General features: G+C 41.1%; 1 protein-coding gene across 5 annotated transcripts in view; it reads left to right on the top strand.

The window, feature by feature from the left end:
• The window catches only part of SPATA18 (spermatogenesis associated 18), a 151,182-nt gene that overhangs the window by 83,632 nt on the left and 40,177 nt on the right, over positions 1 to 27,373 (top strand). For all 5 annotated transcript variants that reach the window (XM_069201418.1, XM_069201408.1, XM_069201401.1 and 2 more), the window contains 4 exons: positions 4,240 to 4,345; positions 6,690 to 6,799; positions 8,692 to 8,810; positions 23,913 to 24,008. In XM_069201418.1, the coding sequence (XP_069057519.1) occupies positions 4,240 to 4,345; positions 6,690 to 6,799; positions 8,692 to 8,810; positions 23,913 to 24,008 (431 nt within the window). The remainder of the gene's footprint in view (positions 1 to 4,239; positions 4,346 to 6,689; positions 6,800 to 8,691; positions 8,811 to 23,912; positions 24,009 to 27,373) is intronic.

Here is a 27,373-nt window from a genome sequence, read left to right as displayed (position 1 = left end):
GTAACTTTCCTGGAATGCAAAGATGTCGGGCCTGATTACAACTTTGGAGGACGGTGTTAAACCGTCCCAAAAGTGGCGGATATACCACCTACCGTATTACGAGTCCATTATATCCTATGGAACTCGTAATACGGTAGGTGGTATATCCGTCACTTTTGGGACGGTTTAACACCGTCCTCCAAAGTTGTAATCAGGCCCGAAGAGTTTCTCACTTTTTCCAAGTTTGTCACACTCACATCTGGAAGAAGCTTTCTGCAACAGCTCAATGTTGAGGTGGCTCGTGCCACCAAATTGTCGATTAGAAGATCCAGCGATGGTTGAAAACACAGGGTGTTCCCATAAATCAACATATAATTGTCACAACTATTTTAATGTAAACCACAGTGGTATCTTTTGCGCCACAAATGTGTGTGTAATGATTGTATCTGTCAACTTTATACACTGTCTGAAGTTATTTCCATTTCTTATCCTGCACAACCAATCGATTCTCGTGCTGATATGTACACAGCTACAATGAAAGGTGTTATGTCAACATTTTTATACTAGGGGGCAAATTTTACCAGCCCCTAGCGCCACTTTGCTCCACATTAGCTTCATTTTTTACGCTAATGTGGCGTTAGGAAGGCATTTTTACAGCACCAAATTTACACAGTGGCACAGTGCATGCATTGCACCACTTTGCACCCCCTTGCGCTATATTATGCTTGTGCCAGGCATCATTTATGTACAGGGGCGTTCTGGTGCAGCGAGGCCTGAAAACATTTTTTACGTCAATTTCAACACCTGCTAAGAGGCACCAATTGAAATCAATGGGCCTCCCTGCACTTTGCTGCACTAGAGTAAAAAATGCCACAATAGCATCAACAATTTTTACACTGTTGTCCTAATGACCGCCATAGTGGGACGTATTGTTATTACGGTGCACCCATGGTTTAGTTAGATGGGACAGGGGTGACGCAAGAAAACTGGTGCATCAGTGCTGATGCGCCAGTTTCTTGTAAATCTGCCCCATGTGTTTAGGATTTCGAAATGAGATGGTTGTAAGTACTGCCAAACTAGGTGATTTGAATAACTTTAACCTTAAACAATGTTGGAATGTAAATGTTCTCTTTATGGTTTTGCGAGCACACACCTCTGCACTGAGTTACCATAAAGCAAGACTCTACTTTGTTTTTGATTTTTCTGGTCTCAGTGCGAATAACCATCATGCATGCATATGAGGACCACTTAGTGTAATAGATATATGAGAGTGAGGTGGGTGGGGCTCTGTGGCCTGCAAGAGAGTGCACCATGCACGCCGTCTTTATCAAGAGTGGCTACTGTCCTCTTGGTGGCTGCCATGAGTGTGACAGTGTTGACAGCGTGCATTTTTAATCACAGTCACAGAGCTTGTCTTTTCCCTTCTACTCTGCACTGGGCAAATGGCCTACATCGTCACCTCTCTTAAGTCTTATGTGGCCAGATCCCTCGCTAAATCCTTTGTGCCTTGGTAGCGCACATATGTTGTATAGGGAGATGGTTGTGTGTGCACTGCACAACTGTTGGTGAGTCTAATCTTTCTAGGATTGCCACTGCGAGCATGCTGAACAATATAAATGTTGCAAGTTGCTGCTAGACTGCATTGTGTATTGCTAGCATTCCTAAGGCTTTTGTGTGGCAACAGACTCTGAAGTGTGGATGAGGATGGAGACAGGGCTCCCTGTAGATGTGCAGAAGTGACCTTTTGCTGTATACTGCTTTTTGCTGCTTCATGGAGCACTCTCAGATTAGATGGTTGGTGTGTCGAATCTGAAGACAGTGATCTGCTTTCAAGTTAGCCATTATCAGAATCTTCCCCTGAAGCGATGCTTCCAAAAAGGGGGTGATGTCAGTCAGGTGTGAATGCTTCTCTCCTCGTTGTATGCCTGGGAGTGATCAAAGTGGTACCCAACATGTACCAACAAAGGGACATTGCAGGAGCCGACTCTGACATGACTGAAGGCACGACTCCCTATATCCTTTCCTTGGGGTACTCAAGTGCAGTGCAGGGAAGTGTGATCATATCCTGCAAGAAGTGTGTGGCACCAAAAGGATATAATGAACTGAGCCCCATGGATGTCCCTGCGACTGGACTGCACAGGCACTGGTCTATGCACCCTATGACCTTTGACTCCATTTTATTGTACGCCAGGGATCCCGGTGCACAGGATTCTGCGGCCCAAGTTCAGTCCCCTTACAAACTCCTGAACTTTTCTCAGGATCCGTGGGTTATCTGTTCATGTGTATTTGAATGTGGATTTTGTTTTGGGCCGAACTGTGTCGTGAACTGTGACTGATCATAGACTCTCTAGAACAGCTGCTCACTTCTGAAGGAAAGCGGGGCCGATGCGGACTCAACAGCAGAGACCTCCCGATTGGGTCCCGCTGTGGCATTCCTGACAGAACAGTGGGCCTGACCTTCCTGGAGCCTTGGTGAAGCTGCAGATATTATTCATAACCTTAGAAACCACTAACCTAGGACTTTTTCAAGAATATGTTGAGTTCTGAGTCCGGTGCTATAGTGGTGTACTTAGTAGGCCAGGCGCTTGGAGATCAATGGTAAATAGACTCAATCTCCACTGTGGAGTCCCAGTATCTCCTGTGTGCCCTTTGAGCTCAAACTGGTTCTGACTCATGCTTTGATCGTATTTCATTTGCAGGGTTCACTCTCTTTTGTTTAAAAGTAGAGCAGTTAATGGAACGGAAAGCACTGTATTTTATTTGACTAGTTTTAAGAAGAAACGGTGCTTTGTGTCTTTTGCAGTGGTTCCCAGGGTGCTTATTTATGATTTTTGTGGAGCACAAACCAAAACAGTTCAGACATCAGCGCGCTATGCACATTACTCTTATTGAAAACAATAGGCATCTAATGCACGCGATAAGTTGGCCTTTCAGAGACAAATCCTACACATCACTGCGTGGAGGAGTGAGGAGAGGTCTTACATCTTACCCATCTACTCACGCACTCAAGCAATAAACATGCAGTTACCTTATGTTAATATCATTTCTGTAGGGTGTGTTGGTGAATACATTTTACTGAAATCAAATAACCTGTTATGCGTTCAGTTTACACGAAACAGGCAAGCAATGTTTGTTTTGAAACCTAGGCTGCAAGTGGAAATCTGTGGATGCCTTTATTCACTTGGCAGGATCCTAGGCAGAGCGTTGATAATGAGAATATGGTTACCTTTGCTTTTTCTGACTAGGCCCATGTAAAAAGAGCAATAACATTTAGCAGTTATATGCAAACATGAGCCGGAAACCCTATGCAGTATTCTGAAAAGGTGTCACATGATGATCTGGGGTACCTTTACCCCCCACCAGGGCTAATCCTGAGGTGTATGGGATGAGAAACATCTCATAAAAGGACACTTAACAAGTATGTGCTAAACAACACTGGGAATTGGATAAGGCGTGAGTGTATGTGATTGCACACACACTGGTGTTTATGAGACCTTTAAGTCTTCTGTTAGAACACCCACTTCTTACTCTGTTTAGCGAGTCATTGATCTGCAAGTTGTAATAGTCTGTGCACCCAGTTCTTTATCCATGCACAACATTCCCTTCCCAGGGTGTAATAGTCCTACTCTTCCTGAGAAAAGGGGCATGTTCTGATGACTGTTCTTTACATCTTGCAATGCAGTGAAAAACATGTCTCGTGTTTTTGCGTGTCATGGATCTTTAAAGGATTCTACTCATGGGCATCATCTCTGAAGTCATTTCTGCATTGACAGAGAGAGGTCATTTCTGAGTGTGGAAACCACACTGACAATCTACTCTTCTTTCTTGGCTTTCTGCCTTGTCAGCAGCAGATAACAGAAATGGTTATATCCGAGGAGAAGGAGCGGTGTGAGTGGAGGCTAATGTGTGGCCTCTACACTAACTCCATTTCCTTACTCAGTAGGCGTGTGCCTGCTTACTATTGAAGCAGTAAATCAGACCAAGCGTTTATTTTCAATTCTTCTTATAATTAGCCCAATTTTGTTGTTTTTTGTTGTTTTTCTTGGTGCTGCACTGCCCACCAAGCGAGAATGCTGCAATACATTTTATTATAATGCTGGTAATTTAAAAAATACATTTGAAAATAAACTGTCCCCGTTTTTTTTAAGATAAATAACATTTAAATACTTTTGTGGTGCACCCCCTGTTCCTTTGCACGCATTTTGTATTATCTGACATTATGATTTGTTAGTACTAATGTTTTCTCTGTCTAACCTTCAGAATAACACATGCGACGAAAATTTGAACGAATGCTGTGAACTGATGGAACTCAGCTCGAAAGTTCAAGGACAACTTATTTCAATTCTTAACGCAATTTCGCGGGAAGGTGAGTAGGCAGTGGTCTCATCAATGTATGCATTTACCAGCTTGTTTTTAGAATGTGGAAGTCCACAATTTGTAAGGGGGTACCATTAGGTTTGGCAAATTTCAGTCCATTGTGTCAAGAGTCGGTTTGTAAATGCATATACAAGCTAGTTTTGCATGAGGAACTTATTGGAAAATGCTCTCACTATCTTAGAGCAGTATTTTGATGTTTATTAGAAAAATGTATCACACCTACACAGAGCGGGGAAAGCAGAATCATTATAGGATACATCATAAAATACAAGACACTAAAAGAGCGCAATAGTAGTAGCTTATACAGTAACGTCCAACTCTCCAGGCCTCAAGAATTCCTGGAGATTTCCCCTTGAAGCCTGCCTTTCGTTGCTTTCCCCCACTAGGTCCGAGGATGGGAACAAGGGTTCCTGCCACCTTGCATCTGTGAGTCATGGGCGTGCTCCACAGTATTAATTGCAGGGTTTTCCCATGCCTGGGGTACGCTGGGGTAAGATAACAGCCAAAGAGGAGAGTAAGGCAGTAGATTAACCATGCCCGAACATCTGCAGAACCCAAAGATTCATCCCCCAGTTCCTTGTAAGTAGAGGACCGCAGGAGGGAATCTCAGGGGCTTCCGAGCTGCAGGAGTGTCCCTATGAGGTGGCCTGTTGGCACACATATCAGCCTGGAGGTAGCACCAGCACCATATTATTGTCCTCCACCTGCTTGCCATTGTACACTGTATCCGTAATTCACTTTTACTCCAATCTGTAAACTTTCTTTAATAAACAATCCTTCATATCCATTATTTCTTTTTAAGCTTCATGGAAAGAGTGCCAATGTTTTGTAGCTTGGTTTTCCAAAACACAAATCTGTAAACTGGAATCGTAAAAATGTTCAAACAAGATTTGTCTGTGACTTCTGGCAGTCTGGTAATATTGGACATGCTATTAGGGACCTTCGTGTTGCATCTGTTGAACAAAGGATCTTGTCAGCGCACTCAGTCTCACTGTAATAGTTTTGTACAAAGCTTCACATCTCCTCTTCCACTAACAAATTCTATGGTGCTGATTATAAGTGGTTTTCCGACACCTACGCACACCTCTGTTTGCATAGCAGCTAAAGAGCCAAGGTGGTGGTGTTTCCAGGTGTGTTAAATACCTAACCCTTTTGTTAAATTTCGGTTGATAAAACCTGCTGGAATTTAACAGAGAAAGACAAAACAATATTTATTGAAACATGGATGAATTAGGAGCCAACATCCGCCTGTTATTCCTCAGAAACTCAGAATAGGTGCTCTGTATTGCACCCAATAATTTCCCAATGCCACAGTGTTGGATTTCATCAACTACGATAAATAGTACTGTACCTACTCTTCTGACACACTCAGAATGAGGGCCTAAGTAGGGTTCAGACAGCAGATAGTATATCTGAAGTCCATGCTTCTCAGTTTTCTTTTTTATTTGTCTTTTGACCAGAATAAGGCACTACTTTGTATATGCACTTAAGCGTTCCTAGGGGGACAGGGGATTCTGATCATCAGCCAATTGCTTCCCCTTCAAACATAACTTAGTGTTGCTTGCTAGATGATAGATAGCTATGATTTAAGTTTATAAGAGCTGCTTTAGTTGGCCTTTTAATTCGTTTGAGTTGTGTATTCTGGATTTAAAGTCATGGCCCCGTAGTCAGTGCAGTGGTGCTAAATGCTAAAGGAGGGAATATATGTGTTGTTGCATTAAAGGGGAAAGAGACGTTAGTGTTAGAAATCTTCAGTAGTGAGTTTTCAAAGTAAGTAGTAAGTAGTTTTCTTTGCACATTTCCTCCTGTTGTTCTACTTTACTTTCGTATTTGTAAAATAAATACTTCTTGTTGGCGGAGCTGCATAAAGTAAAATGTAGAATGATATCAGATGGGGTGATTTGACGTGGAGGCACTGGGCAAAGTGTCACATGCTTAATTTCATCATGTTCTTAAAATTTACCTATTGTTGTTTGCTATCTTGACATCCGGTTAAGGTCCTAACGGTGGTAATCTGTATGCATAATATATTTCAGGGATTAATAATTATAGCTTCCTAAAGTGAGTGGAATTTCTCTTTTCACATCATCTACAGCCACTCTTAGATCTTCACATACACAATCTAGTCATAATTGCACTAGGTCTTCTTTAGCATTGTTTCAAATCGGAGTAAATTAAAACTATTTTCTTGTGCATACTTAGCATCTAGTTTTTCAAGTCAGTTTGTAATCTTAATGAGCCTATGTTTAGAAAAAATATACATAGGTTAAGCTAGTTTGTTCCGTTCACCCAAGGATATCTACTCATTTGTGCTTATTTCTTCATTTCTGTAGGTGGTCAGTATGCTGGGGTGGAAATACTAAAAAACCGTTTCTTGCCAATGCTTGGCTCCTGTTTTGCAACACCTTCCAGTATGATGTCTCCTGATACCAGTCTACTTAAAGTAAGCATTAAGTAGTTTATTATTATTATGGTTTGGTGCTCCACTATTATGATGTCACAGCAATGGACAGTGGCATTTCAGAATCACAAATTTCAGGGATTTGGAATAGTAGAAGCTCTGCACATTTCCTCTCTACCCTGTCCTCGATGAAGGAGAAGCGACACCCGGAACATCGTCTCTCCAAAGGCATGATGTAGTGAAGGGTGATCCACCTTGCCAAAAGCATGGAGAGCAGGGTTACACTGCTAAATTTCTCTTTGTGGATGGTGTGGTTGTTTACTTAAGAAATCACTTAACCTTAACCTGTTTGTGCCAGCTTAAACATCTTTGAACATTTAATTGTATACAGTAATTTGTTGCTTGAACATTGTAATCTACAGTTTTGCTGATCCTGCAGTCATCTATGATGATCTATAACCGTTATATAGTTTGTGCGCTGACATGTCGTCCTTTTCTACGGTAATGACAAGGAGTTTGAGCGAGCCTAACAAAATAAAGCCCACAGTCTAGGAGGTATTCTATACATTTCAATGATGTATATGTATCTTGCTGCTGGAGTAGAGTCTAACCACTTTTTAGTTAAACCTTTTTGGTGCTTTACAGACTCGTGTTATTGGCTGTTTCTGTACACATTTATAAGATCTATTCTACTTATGTTTAACTAATAATGTTATTGTGATTTGTTAAAATAAATACACAAATTACAAAAACTCTGGTGAGCTGGTACTCAAATACAGAAATTAGAAACAACGGTTATTCACATTCTCAATACTGTCCATAAAATGACATAGGTTATACAGTGTTATCTCTTCACTAGAAGTGTTAAAAGCACCCAACAACCAAAGCTACAGAATCAGTTTCGAATATAAAAAGAAACAGGAAAGTTGAATTAATCGTTCTTGTATTGTTTTGCTTTAAAACTGGTTATAGGTATCATTTTTGAGGTAATGTGAATTCATGGCAAGTTAATAAAATGTCTGTTAAATAATCTGTAAAAAGTCTTACACACAGTCACATCGTTCCACCTTTGTCATTTGAATTGCCACATTAGAGGTGTGATGACATGAAACCTGTCCTTCCTTTATCAGGAACAGCACGTGTCATGTGGTTGGAAAAGAAACATTAGGTATATAATCAGTAAATCTTTAAAATTATATAGACATTAGTTACTAATGAACTCTAAACTGTTTCTTAAAAGATAGATCAAAAGCCTTATTTCTAATATGTGTTTTTTGAAATATAAACTCCTTATCTGCCTGCCTTACAGTCCTCTAACGCGGAATCCAAATCATAATTCACAAACAATACTTGGTGTTCATTTTGGTTGCTTTGCCCATTTGCTCTCAGATTGCATTAGCTCTTTGCAGTACAATGCTGCAGTGGAATCCCCGCTTTATCTGGTCAGCTTTGCTAGGAATGTAATGTTTGAAAGCTCGACTCCTTTATTAATGGAGTACCCTCCCCTTGCCAGGCAAAGTTCTTGTTTGTGCACTACTTAAGGCACTGGGTAGCCCCCTACGTGACCACTTTGCCTTCTTTTAAAGTCTATTGGCTTTTATGGGGGCAGGGCTGATCCATATAGCAACGTAGGTGTGATCATTTGTGCAAACACTTTCATAAAAGGTCTGAAAGACATGCCTCTGGCCTATTGGTGTACGACCTAACACATGTAAATCATCAGCTGACAGGGGAGCACCCGTGTGCCGCTCTCTTACTTCCAACTGGACACTCCTAGCGGCAGCGACTTTGTGGAGATCCACGAAAACCAGGCGAATTTAAGTGAGGGCAAGGCATAGCCTTATTTGAGACCATTTCAGATATGAACTGCTTAAACCCACTAGTTTTATTAATAGGTGACAACGATCAATTATTCTTCATTTGTTGCATCACAGGAATCGTTAGGAAAAGACAGAAGGATCAGAGAGCTGGCTAGCAGCCATGAACAAGAGGTGCAGAAGCTGGAATCTCAACTGCTGTCAACTCGATTAGAACTGGGAGAGTTGAAAAAAGAGTAAGTAAACTGTGACATGCCTTTTCCATTACAAATTTGGTTTAATGCTCTTCGATGCCTTGTTTTTTGGTTTTCATGCAACATTATTTTCATCTAGCAATCTGAGTATAAGCTTAGAAAAAACAGCTGTATCTCGTTGTTGTGTAGAGAGGGGCTCCTTTTTAATGAATTATGCATATTGCTCCCTGGGTGCCATGGTCTTCTCTCAGCCCATGGTTTCCACTCCCTGGCAGTGGCTCAACCGCCAAATTTAGAGATTGCTGCCAGGCACGCGGCAATGTCTTTGCCTTTAGTAGAGCTGAATGTTCAACAGCTACATTGAAGGCACTGAACTTTGCCAAACCAAAGCCATGCTTGGTGCGCCAGTTCAGCAGTGTTTTTTGTTTTGAAGCAAAAAACTTCCAACACTGAATTTGTTTCTTGAAAAAAAAAAAAACTCGGCTCTGACATGCAGGGAGTTTTCTCTCTGCCCGTCAGTGCCATTGTTTGGTTTCTCTACTTAGGACTGCCATGCCTCGCATGGTGGCCCCAAGTATGGAAATCTAGTGACAGTTTCCCTGCCCTTAGTAGGTTTGGGTGACCATTTCTATGACTTGACGGCTCTGTGGCAGACGGACTATTAGAGCTTTATTCTATCGAGCCAGCTAAATCTCCCACAGTGGGCTGTGAAACCACAGGTTTGGCAGTGCGGAAACACCTCTGTGTCATAACAGGGCTCCTGTCCCTTCACACTCCAAATTATCCCCTTAATTTTGTGAGGGGGAGCACTGACCCTTAGGTGATATGTTTAATTTACACAAACATCACATTACTTTTTGTCTATGATTCCTGACTGGGAAAACAGATGCACCATTGAATGAATTTTCTGTTTGCCTTGGCTCGCATCAAAACCTTACCCTGGATTGGTGGGAAAGTATTTAATTACTATCAGACCTTGAAGAGTAGAACCTCTACTCTGAGGAGTTGCATGTGATTAGAGTTGTGTTGCAACTCTGTCTGATGTGAGGAGTTTTGCTCATTGTGTCTGTGAATGTAAGCCCTTCCAGCAGAAGGGTCGAGTGTACTGTAAAATCCTGTCTGCAAAGTTGAGTATGACAGCGTGGAAAGGCCCATGAACTAATATATCCAAGATAAAAGAATATGTTTAGCTTCAGGGAATGAGGCTAACTCAGTCAACATAAACAATCTGAGTGGGGCACAACCACCGTGGATGTGAACAATGGATGTGGCTATGTGAGCGTCTGTAGATGCAAGAGATAATTATAAGGCAGCAGAGATACTGTGATCGTATTCTACTCTTAAAAGTCAATGAATTTATGAGGTCCCTACAAGGCAGTCTAGGTCTTCTATTGTCTGCTAGTCAGATTAGGGAATAAAAGCAGCTTGTGTTGTCTCTAACATAGGTTATTGCAGCAGTATAGACAAGTCCAGCCAGCTGTCTGTTAGAAATGGTTAATTCAAAATATTGTGGCAAGAAAGTCGCGTGGGTTAAAAAGGTTGATGAAATCATGAAAGCGAGAAAGAGTCTTCGCTAGCTTCCTGCAAAGCTCCAAGTGATTTTCAAAACAGCCTGCCTGATGTACAGGGTTTTTGATTTTTACAATCCAGCTATGTCCTATTTTTTTAACAAATTGCCACGCATTCTAGCTAGAATCTGCCCTTTTTCCTGAGGTTTCACGGATCAAGCGAGCAAGGCTTGGCAGTAATGCCATCAGATACTTTATGAGGGATCTGAAAACTTTCTTTTCTGCTAAATGTCTGCTTGGTGTAATATCTTGGGTTGTTACTGTTGAGTGAACAGTGCGAGGATTCTCTTTGAAATGAAGATGCACTTTATACATTTTAATCTTATTCAATCCAAAAAGCCAACTAAAACTAAATGGTAAATCAAATTAAAGGGGTTCTAGTGTTTTAAGAGAATACAAAGTCCCTAGGCAGACTCTACCACATTTTCCTTTAAATTATCTGCACCATCAACATTTTAACTAAACAGTTCTCAGTTACTGACATTAAAAATCATCTTGATAGTGTTAGGCTGACCTCCAAGTTGTCACATGTATTTGTTTTAAAGCTCTACTGAATTGTTGACATATGTATCAGTGAGATGTGGGTAAACATATCCAAGGATACTAATAATAAGCTGGCAATTACAATTCACAGGAATGAAATTCCGATAAGAAGTGTGAAAATGTGGTAAGACTGTGTAGATCCACCTCGCCATGGAAGTTTTACTGTCTACCGGACATAATTTTGATAACTGGAAAAACATCTAGACTGAAGGCTTCTTTAAAGATTAAAAGTAGCTTCTTCAGCCTGTGGGTGGTGGCTGAGATCATGGTTTCTCCAAAAAAGGATGAGTAGTGCTTGCATGACTTTGTTTCTTCTTTTTGCACAGTATTCGAGATCTCTCCCTTCTTTTTAGAGTCGGTGTTCTACCCTCATCATTTGACGGATATAATATATTGAACTAAGCACTCTCTTGGTTGATCCACTTAAAGTAATCAATACTTTGCTCTAGCGATATACTACTGGAAATTAACCGTTACCATGACAATAAAAAGGCTTAGAAGCTGAATGAGCATAATGAAAAAACAAATCTCTTTTCATAAAGCAACAGGAGGACGTAAAAACTCTCTCTACATTGGCTCGGTCGTAGGCTGTCCAGCCATTTCAGAATTTTTTCCAAGACTTAGGGCCTGATTACAACTTTGGAGGAAGGTGTTAATCCGTCCCAAATGTGACGGATATACCACCAGCCGTATTACGAGTCCATTATATCCTATGGAACTCGTAATACGTCTGGTGGTATATCCGTCACATTTGGGATGGATTAACACCTCCTCCAAAGTTGTAATCAGGCCCTAAAGCACTAGGAATCAGATACGGAAAATAAAATGTAGTGGCATAGAGTGTCTGCAGTAGCAGTATGCAGTAGTCAGGACCGGCTTTAGCACTGGTTGTGCCTCGTGCAACAGTGTTTGTTGGCACCCCCCAAAGACCACCTCCACCATGGATTCGGTCACCACCACTCTTTAACAGTGCCCCTGAAGCCTCAAGAACCACTCTCACTCAGATGCATTTCATTAGTTTTATAGCGCCACTTATTCCAGTGTAGGATCAGAGCACTTTACATCACATACACCTTTCACAAAGACAATCAATTATAGGTGTGCAATGTGTCTAAATAAAACACATAAAACAAAGGACCACAAGGTGTAGGAGTCGCATGTCATCCATGCTGGTAGGCAGTATAGTTTAAGAGTGCTAGGTCTGGAGAAGCACAAACTCAGAATTTAAAACATGGTTGGGGGTTCTCGTTAATATTAATAACTGATTTCTACCCAAATGAACTCTTTTTGCAACATTAGGATAATGAAAGACTGGGTACAAAATCATAACGCTCCAATCTTTAGGTTGCAGTTTGTAATCTGATTTTTGATGACAGTTAATAGCTCACTGTTCTATATTAGGATTTTATCTTAGAAACTGCACGTAACAAAAGGATCTCTCTGACAAAAGCTATAAGTGACTGACCTATTTAAATTATATGCACTTTATGAGCTGCATGATTAATACACATTGCAGCAGGCATATTAACCCTCTGCGCTACCTTATAATGAGTCAAAACTTCCACTAAACAAAACTTATCTCTCTCTCGGAAGAACATTAATCACTGTAGCTATAGTCGCATATTTATTGTTGCCTTAAAATTGCTGGAGGCAAGGAACAGCAGCAGGTGCTTTTAACACCATAATATACTTGTAAACATGGCGCCCCCATGCAAAGACAAAGCCCGGTGCTGAGGCACTGATTGCACTGCCCTAGAGCCGGTCCTGGCAGCAGTGCAGAGTAGAGTGTCGTAGAGTTCAGTATCGTAGAGTGCAGTGTTTCAGAGTAGAATGTTGTATAGTTCAGTGGTGCAGAGTGGTATAGAGTGCAATGGGGTAGAGTGCAGTGGAGTAGAGTGGTGTAGAGTAGAGTGCAGTGGCGTTGAGTACAGTGGTGTAGAGTAGAATGGTGTAGAATGCAGTGGCGTAGATTAGAGTGGCGCACAGTAGAGTGCAGTGGCCTAAAGTGCAGGGCATAGAATACAGTGGTCTAGAGTGCAGTGTGCAGAGTAGAGTACAGTGGTGTAGAGTAGAGTGACATAGAGTGCAGTGGTGTCAAGTGGTGCAGAGTATAGTGGTGTAGAGTGGAGTGGCATAGAGTGCAGTGGCGTAGAGTGGAGTTCGGCAGAGTGCAGAGGTGTAAAGTGCAGTAGTACAGAGTGGAGTGGCATAGAGTTCAGTGGCCGAGAGTGAAGTGTTGCAGAGTAGAGTGTCGTAGAGTGCAGTGATGTAGAGTGGCATAGAGTGCATTGGCATAGAGCACAGTGGCATTGGGTACCGTGGCATAGAGAGCAGTGGCATAGATCACAGTGGTGTAGAGTGAAGTGACTTAGAGTGCAGTGGTTTAGAGTAGCATGCAGTGGCATAGAGTTGAGTGGCACAGAGTGGAGTAGAGTGGCATAGAGTGCTTTGGCATTGAGTGCAGTGGCGTAGAGTAGATTGTTTCAGAGTTGAGTGGAGTGGTGCAGGGTAGAGTGAAGTGGCGTAGAGTGGTGTAGAGTAATGGCATAAAGTAGTATAGAGTGCAGTGCTGCAGAGTAGATTAGAGTGTGGCATAGAATGCAGTGGCATAGAGTGGAGAGATACAGAGTAGAGTGACTTGAAGTGGGGTGTTCTGGCATAGTGTACAGTGGTGTAGAGTGCAGTGTTGCATAGAGTGGAGTTGTGAAGAGTAGAGTGGAGTGGCCTAGACTGGAGTGGTGTAGCCTGCAGTGGTGAAGAGTGCAGTGGTGTAGAGTAGACTGGCGTACAGTACATTGGCATAGAGAAGAATGGTGCAGAGTATAGTAGAGAGGCATAGAGCGCAGTGCTGTAGAGTGGAGTGGTGCAGAGTAGAGTGCAGTGGCGCAGAGTGCAGTTGCATGGTGTAAAGTGTAGTGGTGCAGGGTAGAGTGTAGTGGCATGGTGCACAGCACAGTGGAGTGCCATAGATATGCATGGTGTGGTAGCACACTGGCATTACAGACAACACATTTTCAACTGAAATGACCATTACATTTATACAGACATGCAGTTTTACTAATAAAACTATACAGCGCACAAACGATAATGTGTGAAAATGGCATCACCTAGTGCACTGATTTGTTCTGATCATATTAAAGATATTGTTTCCATCACACTTCAAAATTAACGTGTGTGCTCTGCTAATGCTGATATATTCTGAAATACTTGCACAGTTCAGTTAAGTGTTATTGTGTGCTAGAAGAAGCCCTTTCCTCTACCGCCAGTATCCAGCAAGAGTGTCACATAAATCCTCCCACTTTGGAGTCAGAGAAAGAAAAGTAAACACCAAGCTCTCTGGAAGACAGAGCCCAACATTTGACACCTGTCTGCGAATGTCTGCGAATGCACAACAAATGTGATAAGATTAAAACAAGATTTTCAGGCCTGTTTAGGGAAAGGAGCACTCGTGGGAGAATACAAGGAGAGTCACGTGAAAAGGCTTTGCATCTTGGGAGGAACAAATTGAACCTGGACAGCCTCAAACAAATAAAGCCAGCAAATAGAAAGCTCGAAAAAGTGAGTTCCAAACCACAAAACCAATAGTAAGCAACAGGCTTCGGCCTAAAAAAAAAGGAGGAAGGTACAATTTATTTATTATGTAAACTATTCTCATATGGCCCTCTAGAGCATTGTTCAAAATTAAATTCACCTTCTCCCCCCTGCTTTCCAATCTTTAAAATTGTAACAGTAAGAGTATTAAAGAAGACAATCTAGAAGCACAAGCATGTCTGTCGATGGAACACACTCTTCATTTGAAAGTTACAGGATTGTCTAAAACCAGAAAAAGTATTAAACTGAGATACAATACAATGCAATACAACACTGAATTTATAAAGTGCATGACTTCCCGGAACTGGGTTTCCCAGCGCTATCAAGGACCCTTAAGCAACAGGCCGGCTGATAACAACTTCACTGCCTAGTTTACCAAATGCACTGACACAGTTGCCCCACTGAAACCAGGAAAAGCCAACAACACCTTCAAGCAAGCCAGATGGTACACACCTGAGTTCAGAAATACCAAACGCAACTGCCACCGACTCAAGAAGAGCTGGCGCATGACTAAGAACCCCAATAATAGAGCTGCTCAGAAGGCAGCCCTCAGCAACTACCACCACCACATCAAGGTAGGCAAGATAGCAGCAGTCACCACCAGTATCAACACCACAGCCAGACGCATGAAAGAACTCTTCAAAATCATCAAGGAATTCTCCAACACGACAGCCACAGAGACCACCATCCACCCTTCACAAGAAGTTTACGACACCCCCTCAGGCTACTTCCACAACAAGATTGCCACCATCTATAACAACTTCGACCCCTAACCAACCACTCTCATCCTTGACAACCTCTCTCAACCAGCGAATACCAGACACACAATAACCATCTGGTCCCTGATCACCACTCAGACCACCTCAGCCATCATGTCATCCATCCACTCCGGAGCACCCACCGATCCCTGACCCCACCGTCTCATCAACCTCAAAACCAACCCTACCAGCACAGAACTAACCAGCATTCTCAACATCTCCATCTCACAGCAACCTTCCCTGATGGATAGAAGCACCCGGAGGCCCAACTCCTCCAAAAGAAGCCCTCTGCCGACCCCAGCAACCTAAAAAATCACAGACCTATCTCCCTGCTCCCCTACCCAGCCAAAATACTTTAGAAAGCGATCAACCAACAGCTCACCGAAGACTTGGAACTAAACCATCTTCTCAACGCCTTACAATCAAGATTTCAGGCCAACCACAGCATGGAGTCCGCACTGATCGCAGCCACTGACAACATCAGGACCCTCCTCGACCATGGAGAAATGGTAGCCCTGATCCTCCTCGACCTCTCTGCCGTGTTCAATACAGTCTCCCACCACATGTTCCTCAACAGACTCCACAACATCAGCATTCAGCAAAATGTCCTCAAGTGGATTGCCTCTTTCCTTTCAGGTCACACACAGAGCATCTGCCTACCTCCCTTCACCTGCGCACCCAAGAACATCACATGCGGCATACCCCAGCGGTCATCCCTCAGCCCCACCCTGTAAAACATCTACATGACCCCGCTCACATGGATTGTCAGATCCCACTGATGCACCATATTATCCTACGACAACACTCAACTGACCCACTCTCTCACTGAGGACCCCCCACAACGCCGAAACCAACTTCTGCAACGTCATGACCAATGTAGGATACTGTATGAGAGACAGCTGCCTCAAACTACACTCTGACAAAACTGAAGTTCTGATCTTTGGGAAAACCACCTCCTCATGGGACCATAGTTAGTGGCCAACGGAAGTCCCACCACAAGTCAACTCAGTCACCTCCTCCTACTTCCACACCCTCCGCATTCTCCACTGAACCTTCAGATGGATCCCAACCAACATCAGAAAGACCGTCATGCACGCCCTTGTCACCAGCTGCCTCGACTATTGCAACGCTCTGGATGCCGGAATTTCCAACCAACTCCTCAAAAGACTCCAGACCGTACCAAACACCGCAGCCAGACTCATCCTGAACCTTCCCGAGCAGAACAGCATCCCTCCCTCACCTCAGAAACCTCCACTGGCTACTGATCCAGAAGAGATGCCAGTTTAAGATCCTCACGTTTGCTTAAACCTCGACTAAGCTTCCACTTTCCTGCAAGACACCTGCCCTCTGCCTCTCTTGTACACACCCCTCGCATCCATCGCAGCCGCAGCAGGGGCCGCTCTTACATTACAGTTAAAAACCTGGAACAAACTGCCCCCTCACCTCCAAACAGCACCCTCCCTGGCAGATTTCGGAAGGAAACTCAAGTCTTGGCTTTTCGATGGAGGCACAGCACTCCCAGCGCCCAGATACCCTTAAGGGTGGCAGTGCTCCGCTATACAAATTCTGGTTGATTGATTGATAAGTCAAGTATACAGTCACCAAAAAAAGTCCCAAATGCATAAAATTAGAACCACAACCATAAAGGAATGATAACTTTGAAAACAATATAATTAATACAATTAATATTATTCCTCATCAAAAATCAAATCAGGGAGTGCAGCCACAGCCCATTTCTCTCCCTGCTACCTTTGAAGAATCTTATGTTGAATTAAATTCACAAGCTCATGAATTTCTACTCCCATATCAGATACCTGACGGAATGCCCTTTAAGTAGGTAGCTTCAGAAACTGCCTCCAATAATGATCAAAGGAAGCCAGTTATAAATCTTTTTATGCTTTCATATCTGTCTTCAGTCGTTAAAATCACAGATTTATTTCCTAAAGAAAATCACCCCTAAATAGACAGAGGATACTAGGGCTACTCCATAGGTACCTCAGTTGAAGCCTCCGTCTTCAGCAGAAATCAAAGTGGTTTCCATCCAAGAAAAAGACAATCAGCCCATCATAAGGGCAGAATTCTGGTCTAATCTGATACCATCCATCATTATGGAGGAACGTGAAATACTGCACAAAATTGATTACGATGTGTGGTGTATTGGGCCTGTGGAAAGTCCAAAAAGGGAAACAAATTGTGAATTTGCTTTTGTTTAAGCGAGTAAGTAAAACACTTTTTATGCGCTCAAATGCCCAAGGGCGTCTTGACTCTAGTATTTCCTAACAAAACAGTGAAACTAGTGACAATTAGGTTAAAGCTTGGGAGAAAAGCTAAGTTTTTAGCCTCTTCCTACAAGGACTCAAATTGGGTTGAGAACTTAATGACCAAGGCAGAGAGTTCGATAGTTTGGAGGTGCAGAAAGAGAAACTTCTGCCACCCCACCTCACTCTTAATTCTGGGAACAGCAAATCATTTAGCTGTACCAGACCTGAGTATACGACTATGTTAATACCATTTGAACATCAATTGAAGGTACTCAGGAATTGTCAGGTGGAAGGCTTTATGGACTACACAAAGGACCTTGAATTTAATCCTTTCCTGGATAAGGGGCCAATGAAGGCTCCGAAATGACTGTGAGATTGATCCAAATTTTGGAATTTTGGCAATAATCTATTTCAGAGGTAATCAATGCCATAATCACAGTCTTTTGGAGTGCTAAAGGAATGAATGGGAAAATCTTTCTTAGGGTTCTGAGAAGATAAAAGCAAGCTGAGGTGGTCTGACTAATTTCCTATGAGAAAGCTAGATTCCTGTCTAAGATAACGCCCACATTTTTTTATCTTGTGTATAAACACAGTGCTACTAACATCAACTCCTTTGACAGCACAGCTTATAAGGTTGCTGTTAACGCTCTCAATACAAGTTCAGCCTGATTGCAGGCATATTACAAATTATGACTAGACCCTATTTGAACCATCAATTATTGAGGCTTTTTGATCTTTGCTCTCTGGGAAATTAAATGAAAATAAATTAAACTAAAACAAATAAAGTTTCTAAATTACCTTTCCTAGTAAAGAAATGTTAATAGTCTCTTGAAATTTGGCTGGTCTACACAATGAAAAACTGCATATTGTAACTAGTTAAAAAACCTCAGTTATTTTCCTCCAAAAGACCTGGTCCACTGCAAAATTTGCTATAAGTTCGTATTATGTAATTGAAGTTCCAGCACAGTCAGTAAATAAAGGGCATGCCAGAGGAAGCTTATCTGTCCACTCCCTGCAGATTTGTGTTGTGACTGATATTGTTTCTCTCTTGCAAAAATTTGCAACTTATTTGACCCAAATTACTAAAGACAGAAAGGTCTTCCACAAACACCCTTCTCTTGTTTAAAATTTACATTCCCACTGGCCCACAATATATCTCTCTTATGATCCAGATGTTTGTGGAACTGAAATTGATCCAAGAGCAGGAACAACACTGTCATATGTTAATAATAGGAGATTTCAATGGTAAGATATTGAATGCTGTGCTAAATGCCTGTAAAAGCAAAGACCTTGAAGAAACATGGAGTATTCCCCACTCCATTTTTCTGCTTAATCAAAAGGCTGGTGAAAGTTGAAGACTATTCCTCATTTTACTATCAGGCATCAATGGGATGATTTTGAGTAGAAGAAAAATTGGAACATTCTCGCATCGTTCACAAGAAAAGGAGTGGCAGGCTCTTCACTTATGACTGCATCATTTGTCTTGATTTGTTTTCAAAATGTTCACATCTTTTTGTCCGTTTCCACCTCGGGAGTGACCATGCAGTCATGAGTATAGCAGTGGATCTACAACCTCAGCAGAACTCTGAGTGACGCTGGAGGCAGGTAATAGTACTGCATCATTGGACTTAAAAAAGGTCGACTTCACTGGAACTCTTGTACTACCACCCACATGAACAAGATTATTGCCTTTTCCTGGGACTAAAGTAAGAAAAACTATGAGAACCCAATTTATAAATATGATGAAAAATAATTGGAAGCGGTCCTCAGTTTTGAGAGAACTTGTAAGCCACTCAAAAAGAGGACAATAGTGTCAAAGAATACAGTGGACAAGGAAATCTCCTGTAAGATAAACAACTCATATGACAACAACTTATTCAATACATTGTAAATAGGTATAAAGAAATTTGATTCTTACGGAAAATATGGAGGCATGTTCGTCTTGCATTTCAATAGAATGTAGCAGATCAAAGCTGTCTTGAACTCCAACAAGCAACTTCACTGAAAAATCACAAATTCTTTGGAGACTTATTGCAAAATACGTTGGAAATAAACAAGCTACCGTCTGGTTTCAATTCCTGCTTCAGAATGATCCTATTCAATTTCTCACCTTTATTCAGAGAACATTGATCAAAAGCAAATGAGGCCTATTCATGGTTTGATCAAACAGCAAATTTTGAGGAGCCAAAACCACCAGCAGACAAGTAGATAACAAAATGCATATTAGGAAAGCAAGATCATACTTGGGTATGGGATCAGATCCCAGTAAAGGTTGTGAAAGAGGCTCCTGAACCTTGGGGCAAGCTCTTAGCACCTTTCTTTGCATATTACTAGGAAACGGGTCCAATCCCATATTCTTGGTCTGGAAATATAGTGGTTTAACTACACAACAAAGGCTCCTGATACATTCCTGGTGATTATTGCCAGTTTGCTCTACTTGATGCATCAATAAAGATTTTTAGGGGCAGCATCCCGGAACACTTAAAAGAGTGGTCTGCTTCAGCAGGACTGATCTCTCGTGTACAAGCTGGTTTTAGAGTTAAACACTCAGTAACTGATGTTATCACAGTTGTGCAATCTGTCGATCACATTCAAATGGGTAGACAGACCAACTCTTTGGAAGAAATAGGTTAAGCTAGGAATACCTTCAAATTTGCTGAGGCTGACTGTTGTTCTACACTCTTCCACTTGGTGCAAAATCCTAATGGGCAGGAACAGAGGGCTAACTCCCAAAATGTCTACATGGAATGGCCTTTAACAGGGCTGCTCTATTGTTCTCTATTTATTTGTATGATTTGCCAGTCCAGTTTGCACACATCAAGAATTTCCCTCCAAGTCTTGCTACTAATGGATCTTCATGTCCTGATATATACAGAAGATGCCATCATGTTTGATCTCATTCTCATCGGGCTCAACATAATTTGAATACATTAAATGCATACACAAAATATTATTATTCTTTATAAATCAACATTGCCAAAACTAAAGTGATGCCTTCCAAAGGAAAAAAAAAACAGCACAGTCCTTTCCATGGGGACGAGGTAGAATTCCCTTGTAAATGCTGTAAACGGTGAAAATAATAACCCACACTTTTCTCATTATACGAATAGCGCCTTAGCACATATAGGATCATTAAATAGAATTTATAACTCTTTGGGCAAGTGTAATTTTAAGTACTTATTGGAAAATGTTAATGTTTACATTCCGCTTTCACTGTCATACGCACTGGAGTGTGTTCCCATTGATAAATGGTGTCCTTTGAATTTGTATTAAGGGAAGATCTGCCGTAAACTGTCATCTGGAAGCCAAGCAATTCCTGTGCAAGCATTGCACTTTAAGAGACGTATTGAAACAGGAAAATTTTAGCACATGTTCAAGGGATTTTACTTTCAACCTTACGTTTGCTAACCTTAAGTTTGTGTTATCACAATTAAAATTTACAATAGAATATTTGCAGTCATGGTCTCCTGCTCAACATAAACTATTTTTTGTCTTTATACTCTAAACTTTATATCTGTCTCAATGCTGCTGTTGTTCAAGCATGGGCACTTTATATTTACCCTTCATATTTTAAGTGTAGCACAACAAAAAGTGATGAACTGCTTAACTTTGTAATGTCTCCAGCGAATGAGATTGTTTGTTATAATCTTTTTAATTTTTCAAAATCTTTCCAGCGCTCTTTTAAATGTTTTTATGATGTAATGCAATTTGGGGTTAGTTTTAAAAAATTGCCTTTTTTGTCGATTTTATATTGTTAACCTTAGAAAAAAGTCTAAATCAATAAAAGTATTTTTGGAAGATTTACCTAAATGTTAGTCAGTGTTTTCTACACCATTCATTCAAGTGCTAGGACTGGTGTAAGTCTAGGTAACCATAATTTATAACTTGTGAAGATCCGGGACTGATGCCACTTTCAAATATTTTAGGGAAAAAAAATAAAGAATTTATCTGCACTCAGGAGTTTGATCTGTGTGATGTCACTGTGGCCATTAGGCACATGCTGATGATATCTCACAAGTTTTTCACAAATGTATGAGTTCATCTTTCAAATATAAAATGTACATGTATGGCACATTGAATCCACAAATAATAATTAAGCTTGATAAATAGTGTTATGGGTGAGGCATTCTTAATTATAAGCTTTCTATATGCGGATCGTTGCAATGCTCTATTAGATGTATGCATCATTCTGCTATCAAGGTAGTGAAACAGCCAGATCTGATTAATTCCTAAAATGGACACAGAATTTGAATGGCAGATTTACAAACTTAGATTTTGTTTATGTTAAGTTTTTATTTTTTAAAGCACACATAGGCCCTTAGTGCTGTACATAGAAACCACAGGTTTTTTATTTTCAAAAAGCACACATATACCCTAAGTTGTGTTCACAGCTACTTTTCCTTATACTAATAAGGTAAGCAGCATGAGAACAACAGTATTTTAAGTAGTCTCTTGATAGCAGAATGTGTGATATAGTTGAGCAAAGAGGCTGCTCCACTATGAAAATGTCTGCACAGATTAAGCTAGTCCACTGTTGTGTTGCTTTCAGAAACAAGGAACAGCCTAAAGTTTCTGATTAGAGAAGTGGAACTCGCATATTGGAAAGTAACACGTACAGTGGCCTTAATGAGCCAAGGAGCAGTTCGAAACACAGCACAGTGAAAGATACAAATTGCCACCAGTGGAGCACCCTTGACAGCACCAGTGACTAAGGGGCTCATTACGAGTTTGGCGGTCAGACGAGCTGACCACCAAACTCATCGAGATGAGGTGGCCGTCAACCCGGCTGCCACACCCCATTGTATTATGATGTTCCTGCTGGTCAGCCCGGTGTTAACAGTGCTACGGTATTGGTCTTGGCTCCGTAGCACTACCGTACTACTAAAGCAGACAGTGCGCATTCCTAGGGTGCTGGGCAGGGAGACCCCTGCACTGCCCATTGCATGGTTGTGGGCAGTGCAGGGGCACCCCTGTGGCTCCCTGCACTGTGTTTCAACCAGCCTTTTCATGGCAGGGACCCTACCATGAAAGGCTGACAGAAACTGGACTCGTGATCAGCGCGCCGGCACTAAACTCTTTGCTGCCGTGCCTGACCACAATTTCAACCGCCGTCAGCCCATCGGGAACCATGTTCCTGGCGGGGATGGTGGTCCCGTGGTGGTCTGACCACCAGGGTTGTAAAGTGGCAGTCGGACCGCCTGGAGTACCGCGGTCCGACTGCCACTGTGGCATTGGCGGTCCTAGGACCACCAATGTCATAATGAGGGCTTAAATAAAGCATGGTATTTTGAACCACCTGTATTTAGTGGAGGACATTTTAGGAGGTGTTACAGTAGTCAAGTCTGGAGACCCTCACGAGCAATGACTGCTAAAATCAAACCAAAAGAAGAGATAAAGAGGAATATCCTCCAAAAAACATCTATTGAAAGAATCATGCTGATCCATTGCTGAGATCCAAAGTTCAAGTAGAATGTCTCTATGCAGTTCGATGTCCAGATTTGTACCACTGGTTTGGGATAAATAGTAGGAAACCACATGTCTCCACCACAGCCAACCATAATTACTTCAGTTTTCACAAAGGTCAGCTTCAAGCAAGGTGCTGCCAATCCAAACCCAGAGTTCCATTATTATTTGACAATCATACATTGTGGTTACCTGGACTTACATCAGTCCTAGCACTTGAATGAATAACTTGTTGAGTTCCGAGACTGATGCTACTTTCAAATACCTAAACAGTTTAGGGAATCCATTTAAGATATACAGAAGAAAAAAAGAAGTATTCACCTATACTCAGGAGTTTGATCCATGTAATGTCACTGTGGCCTTTAGGCAGCTACATACAGACTTTAAAAAAACTGCTACACTGAGGAGCACATTGGTAAAAGGGGGAGGAAATGTCATTTATCCTGTCAGTCAGGACACATTTGAATCATTCAAGGATCACAGTTCAGTCCATTACTGTGGGGTAGGACCTGTTCCTAAAGGTAGAAGTGAGATAGTTCTAAAATTAGATGAATGAGCAATATTCAGGGAAGGCTACTACAACCATGCGCTAACTATTGGGGTATAACTCTGGGGAAGCTATTATTTCAACATAGTTTCAGAAGCTGGTGCTACAATTGACATTACACTTTCACAAATCCAATGTGGTTAAGAATAGAAAGGTTATCTAAGTTTGTGGCATCCTTCATTGCATAATTATTGGGTAGTAGTTACAGCTGTACTAAGGCTGAAGGAAAAGAATAATACAGAAAGTCACTTTCTGTTTATAGCTTCCTTCCATGATGCAGTTAGAAAAATAAAGCTCAGCTGCTACAGCTACACTATTTAGTCTGTGCTGCAAGTGAATATCATTATGTTGATGTGCTGCATTTTCATATTTATTTTATGCTAAGCGTTATATCTTTCTGATTTCTTGTACAGGTTGTCTGAAGCTCATTTGGAACTACAAGACACCAAGACCAAATCAGCAACCACTTTGTTGGCAACAGAGGATGAGATTATGCAGCTGAAATCAGAGTGAGGACAAGAGAAATATACAATATTATTGAATAATGTGTTGGTGATAAGTGTCATTTCCATTTTAACATAAACTGGTTGACTCAACAACCTGAAGTCCATTATCTTTATTTCGGTATGTGGTTAAAATCCATTAAATATTGGAAGCTATTAAACATCCTTTGAAAGCATCGGTCAGCCATAATGAAGCTTCTGTGCAATGCGTTGTTAGTCTAGTTGTGGATGGATGTGAGGCAGTACATAATTTCTAAAAATATAAGTGCTAGTGCCCTAGGTATCCCACTGCAGCCAGCACCACCCACAGCTCGTGCAACTGCTTCCTAATGACAGTGCCAGCATTACCTACCAATCACCACACTTAAAAAAGTGATATTTAGAACTACTGCAGATAACCCCAAGCTGTAGGGATGGCCTGCAAGTCTGTGTTCTAGCATTATTTAATACATTAAATTGCTAAAGACCCATGGTGAGCTGCAGGCATAGGATAAGAGGCCACCACGTGGTGTACCGTCATAAATATGTGCTGGTGTTTAAAAATAAGTTCTGGTACTGAGCATTTGCAAACACCATCACAAATTAAGCACTGATGTGAGGTGATGTCACTGAAAACCGCAGTCCCAGTAAAACCTATTGTCAAATCAGTCTCAATCATGTCTGCCCTTTCTGTACCCTCATCCTAGGGTAATATCCTTTGATGGACACTGTGTACACTTATTTTCACAGCCACCAATCCCTATTGTAGATACATAAATCACTACAGTTTGAAATTCACCTTTTCTGAGTTGTATTCCTGGAACTGGGGTACAATTTGCAGATTCTGTTTTTATCTCACCAAAATAAGCATGTTTTGAATTACAAGATTTTTTTCCCCCTGATTTTTTCACCAAGCTTTTCCTGGTTAAAATGTATCAGGGGTGAATAGCGGTGTCGTGTTAACTATTGTACAAGTTGAAAGTGTAATCCCTACATAAGCTCCTGTTTGCGTAGGGGTTGGAATTTTTTCAACTCAGAATCAGGACCTTAAAAATGCTGAGGGGTATAAATCTGGTTAAAGTAAAACTGTGCTTGATTAGAACAGATTCTAAAGATGTATTACAAATATACAAAAATATGTCTATAGAATTATTTGAAATGAATTTATTTTTTTAAAATTTAAGATACACTTACATTTAATAAAGTTATTAAAATATTTTATCATTAAAGTATGTATTTTTGAAATATTTTAGATTTTTGTTAACATATAAAATGTAATGTATATATTTTTAGAAAGTCAAAACAAATTATTTTAATTTAACATTATTTCCTATTGGGGTTCTATTTAAATCCTTGTCTCTGGTTTTTTTTGGAGGGCGTTGCAGTGTCAGTGCTTGGCCATGTGTGGAGATGGACTTACACATCTTCTGCTCCTTTTTGGCTGTAGTAACTTTAGTTTTACAAATAAGGCTTCTGTCCCTGTTTCAGGTTATGGGCTGTGCAGCTCAAAGTAGTGAAGATACTCAACAGGAAACTTACATGTGTAGATTTACTCATGTGTATGCTTACCTTTGTGATTGGGCCTCAGGGTCTGCTGGTCATCATTTAGGATAAGCCTTGAGATGTTCATAGTCAAGCAGTTGTCCTGGTTATGATCGGTAGGCTACCATATGCTCTGCCTACTAAGGTAAGATGAGTAGTCCACGCTGGCTTTTTCTCCTGAATGCAAGTCATGCCTCCTATATGTTTCTGTAGCAGCAGACAGGATGATTTAATAGTAAACACCCACAACTTCTTTCACAGGGTCACATAAACTAAAGACTTAGTTGGTTTGTTTATTGAAGTGTAGAACACCATTATCTGGTATCCTAGTGGTGTGTGTGTGAATTTGTGGATGATGGCGGTCAGCTTACACAAAATACTATAGCCTTAATCTTACATATGGACATGAAAAGAAAATGTTATTAAGTGGTAAAGAGCATAGGTGAAACATTATTATTGTATCAAAAATGGGAAAAGCTATTTTAATGATCTAACTTCTTTGTTCTTCACACTATTAAAGGCTGGCATGTATTCCAATCCTGCAATGTATTCCAATCCTGCAATGGGGCCACAAATGTTTAGAAGAAAAAACAGTCATTAAGAGACGTTCATATTCATCAGGTCTGAATTCACTTCATTCTATTCCATAAAGTTAAAGTTCCCTTGGAAAGGTGGCTTAATTGTTGAAGGTAATTGGTAGTACAATGTGCTGGGCTGCACAGCTTATTTACATTGTTTTACCTGTCACCTGGTCACAGCTGCATTACAAGTGCTTTGACCACGCTGAGCACAGGCGGTGTGCCCTGATGAAGTGCTGGAAGGTGTGACCTGTAGGCTTCCTATTTTCAGTGAGTGGAAACTACACTGATCTGTCATGTGAATGACATTATAGGTGAGGTGGATGAAGAGCATTTGCCTCTTTTTTCAGCAGTATTTATTGCAGTAGATGACCAGGTCCTTTTTCAGAGGGTTGTCACTGATTTGAATGCTTCATACTTCCTTGGCCTTGTTTAGATATTTTCTGTCTAAGAATCTCCAACACATTGTTCAGGAACCTCTTTATATGAAAAGACTCCCATGGGCTGCAGAGGTTCCAATTACCATGGTCTTCTTAAATATATGATTAGTCCTGCTGTTCCTGGTACTCAATGATAAAATCAGTCCTATGCAGTTGAAAGCCATATTTACTTCAAAATAAAGCAAGAGTCTTTCTGAAGGTTCTACATGAATACTTTTTAGCAGTGTGGGTCTGGATGAACATCAATTAAAATAAACTTCAAATGACCAAAAAGATTATTTTATTTTGGTCATAGCGGAACGTCTTTGCTCAAGCCCTGTAGTTAGTGCTGCCACTAACTGCTGATAACGCTGCTTCCAAATAATCTGCTATACAGACCATAACTAATGCAGAACCTTTCACTCAGTAAGTCTCATTCATGATTTGTAATGCTAGGATCATGTTACTCAAAGTAGTAACGTTATTTTTTACCCAGTCCTGCGTCCCTTACAATCACCAACAGTAGGCATTCTAGGATTCTGCTTTGTTTGATGATGTCTGCTTGAGCTTTGAGAAGCATTTTGATCTTGTTCACCGTTTGACTACTTTTGAACTAACGTTTAACATCTATTAACACTCCTTCCCTCTATTCTTGTAATCACCTAATTTTGGATACTCAAGGGGTGTTGCCCCAAAGAGTTGCCTGTCTTTGATGACCAGAACTCTTTTGAGATCCTCGGATATATGCAGTCTAGAAATGTAAATAAGCAGGCAACATCAAAGTGAAGCTCAAACCCATGTGAAGCTTGAATTTAAGTTCATAAATTAAAACTATTGAAACATCCTTTCCTTC

This window comes from Pleurodeles waltl, chromosome 1_2 (assembly GCF_031143425.1).
Source record: "Pleurodeles waltl isolate 20211129_DDA chromosome 1_2, aPleWal1.hap1.20221129, whole genome shotgun sequence".
NCBI classification, from domain to species: Eukaryota; Metazoa; Chordata; class Amphibia; order Caudata; family Salamandridae; genus Pleurodeles; species Pleurodeles waltl.
Note: the sequence above shows the minus strand (reverse complement) of the source record. Positions and strands in the feature narration are given on the sequence as shown.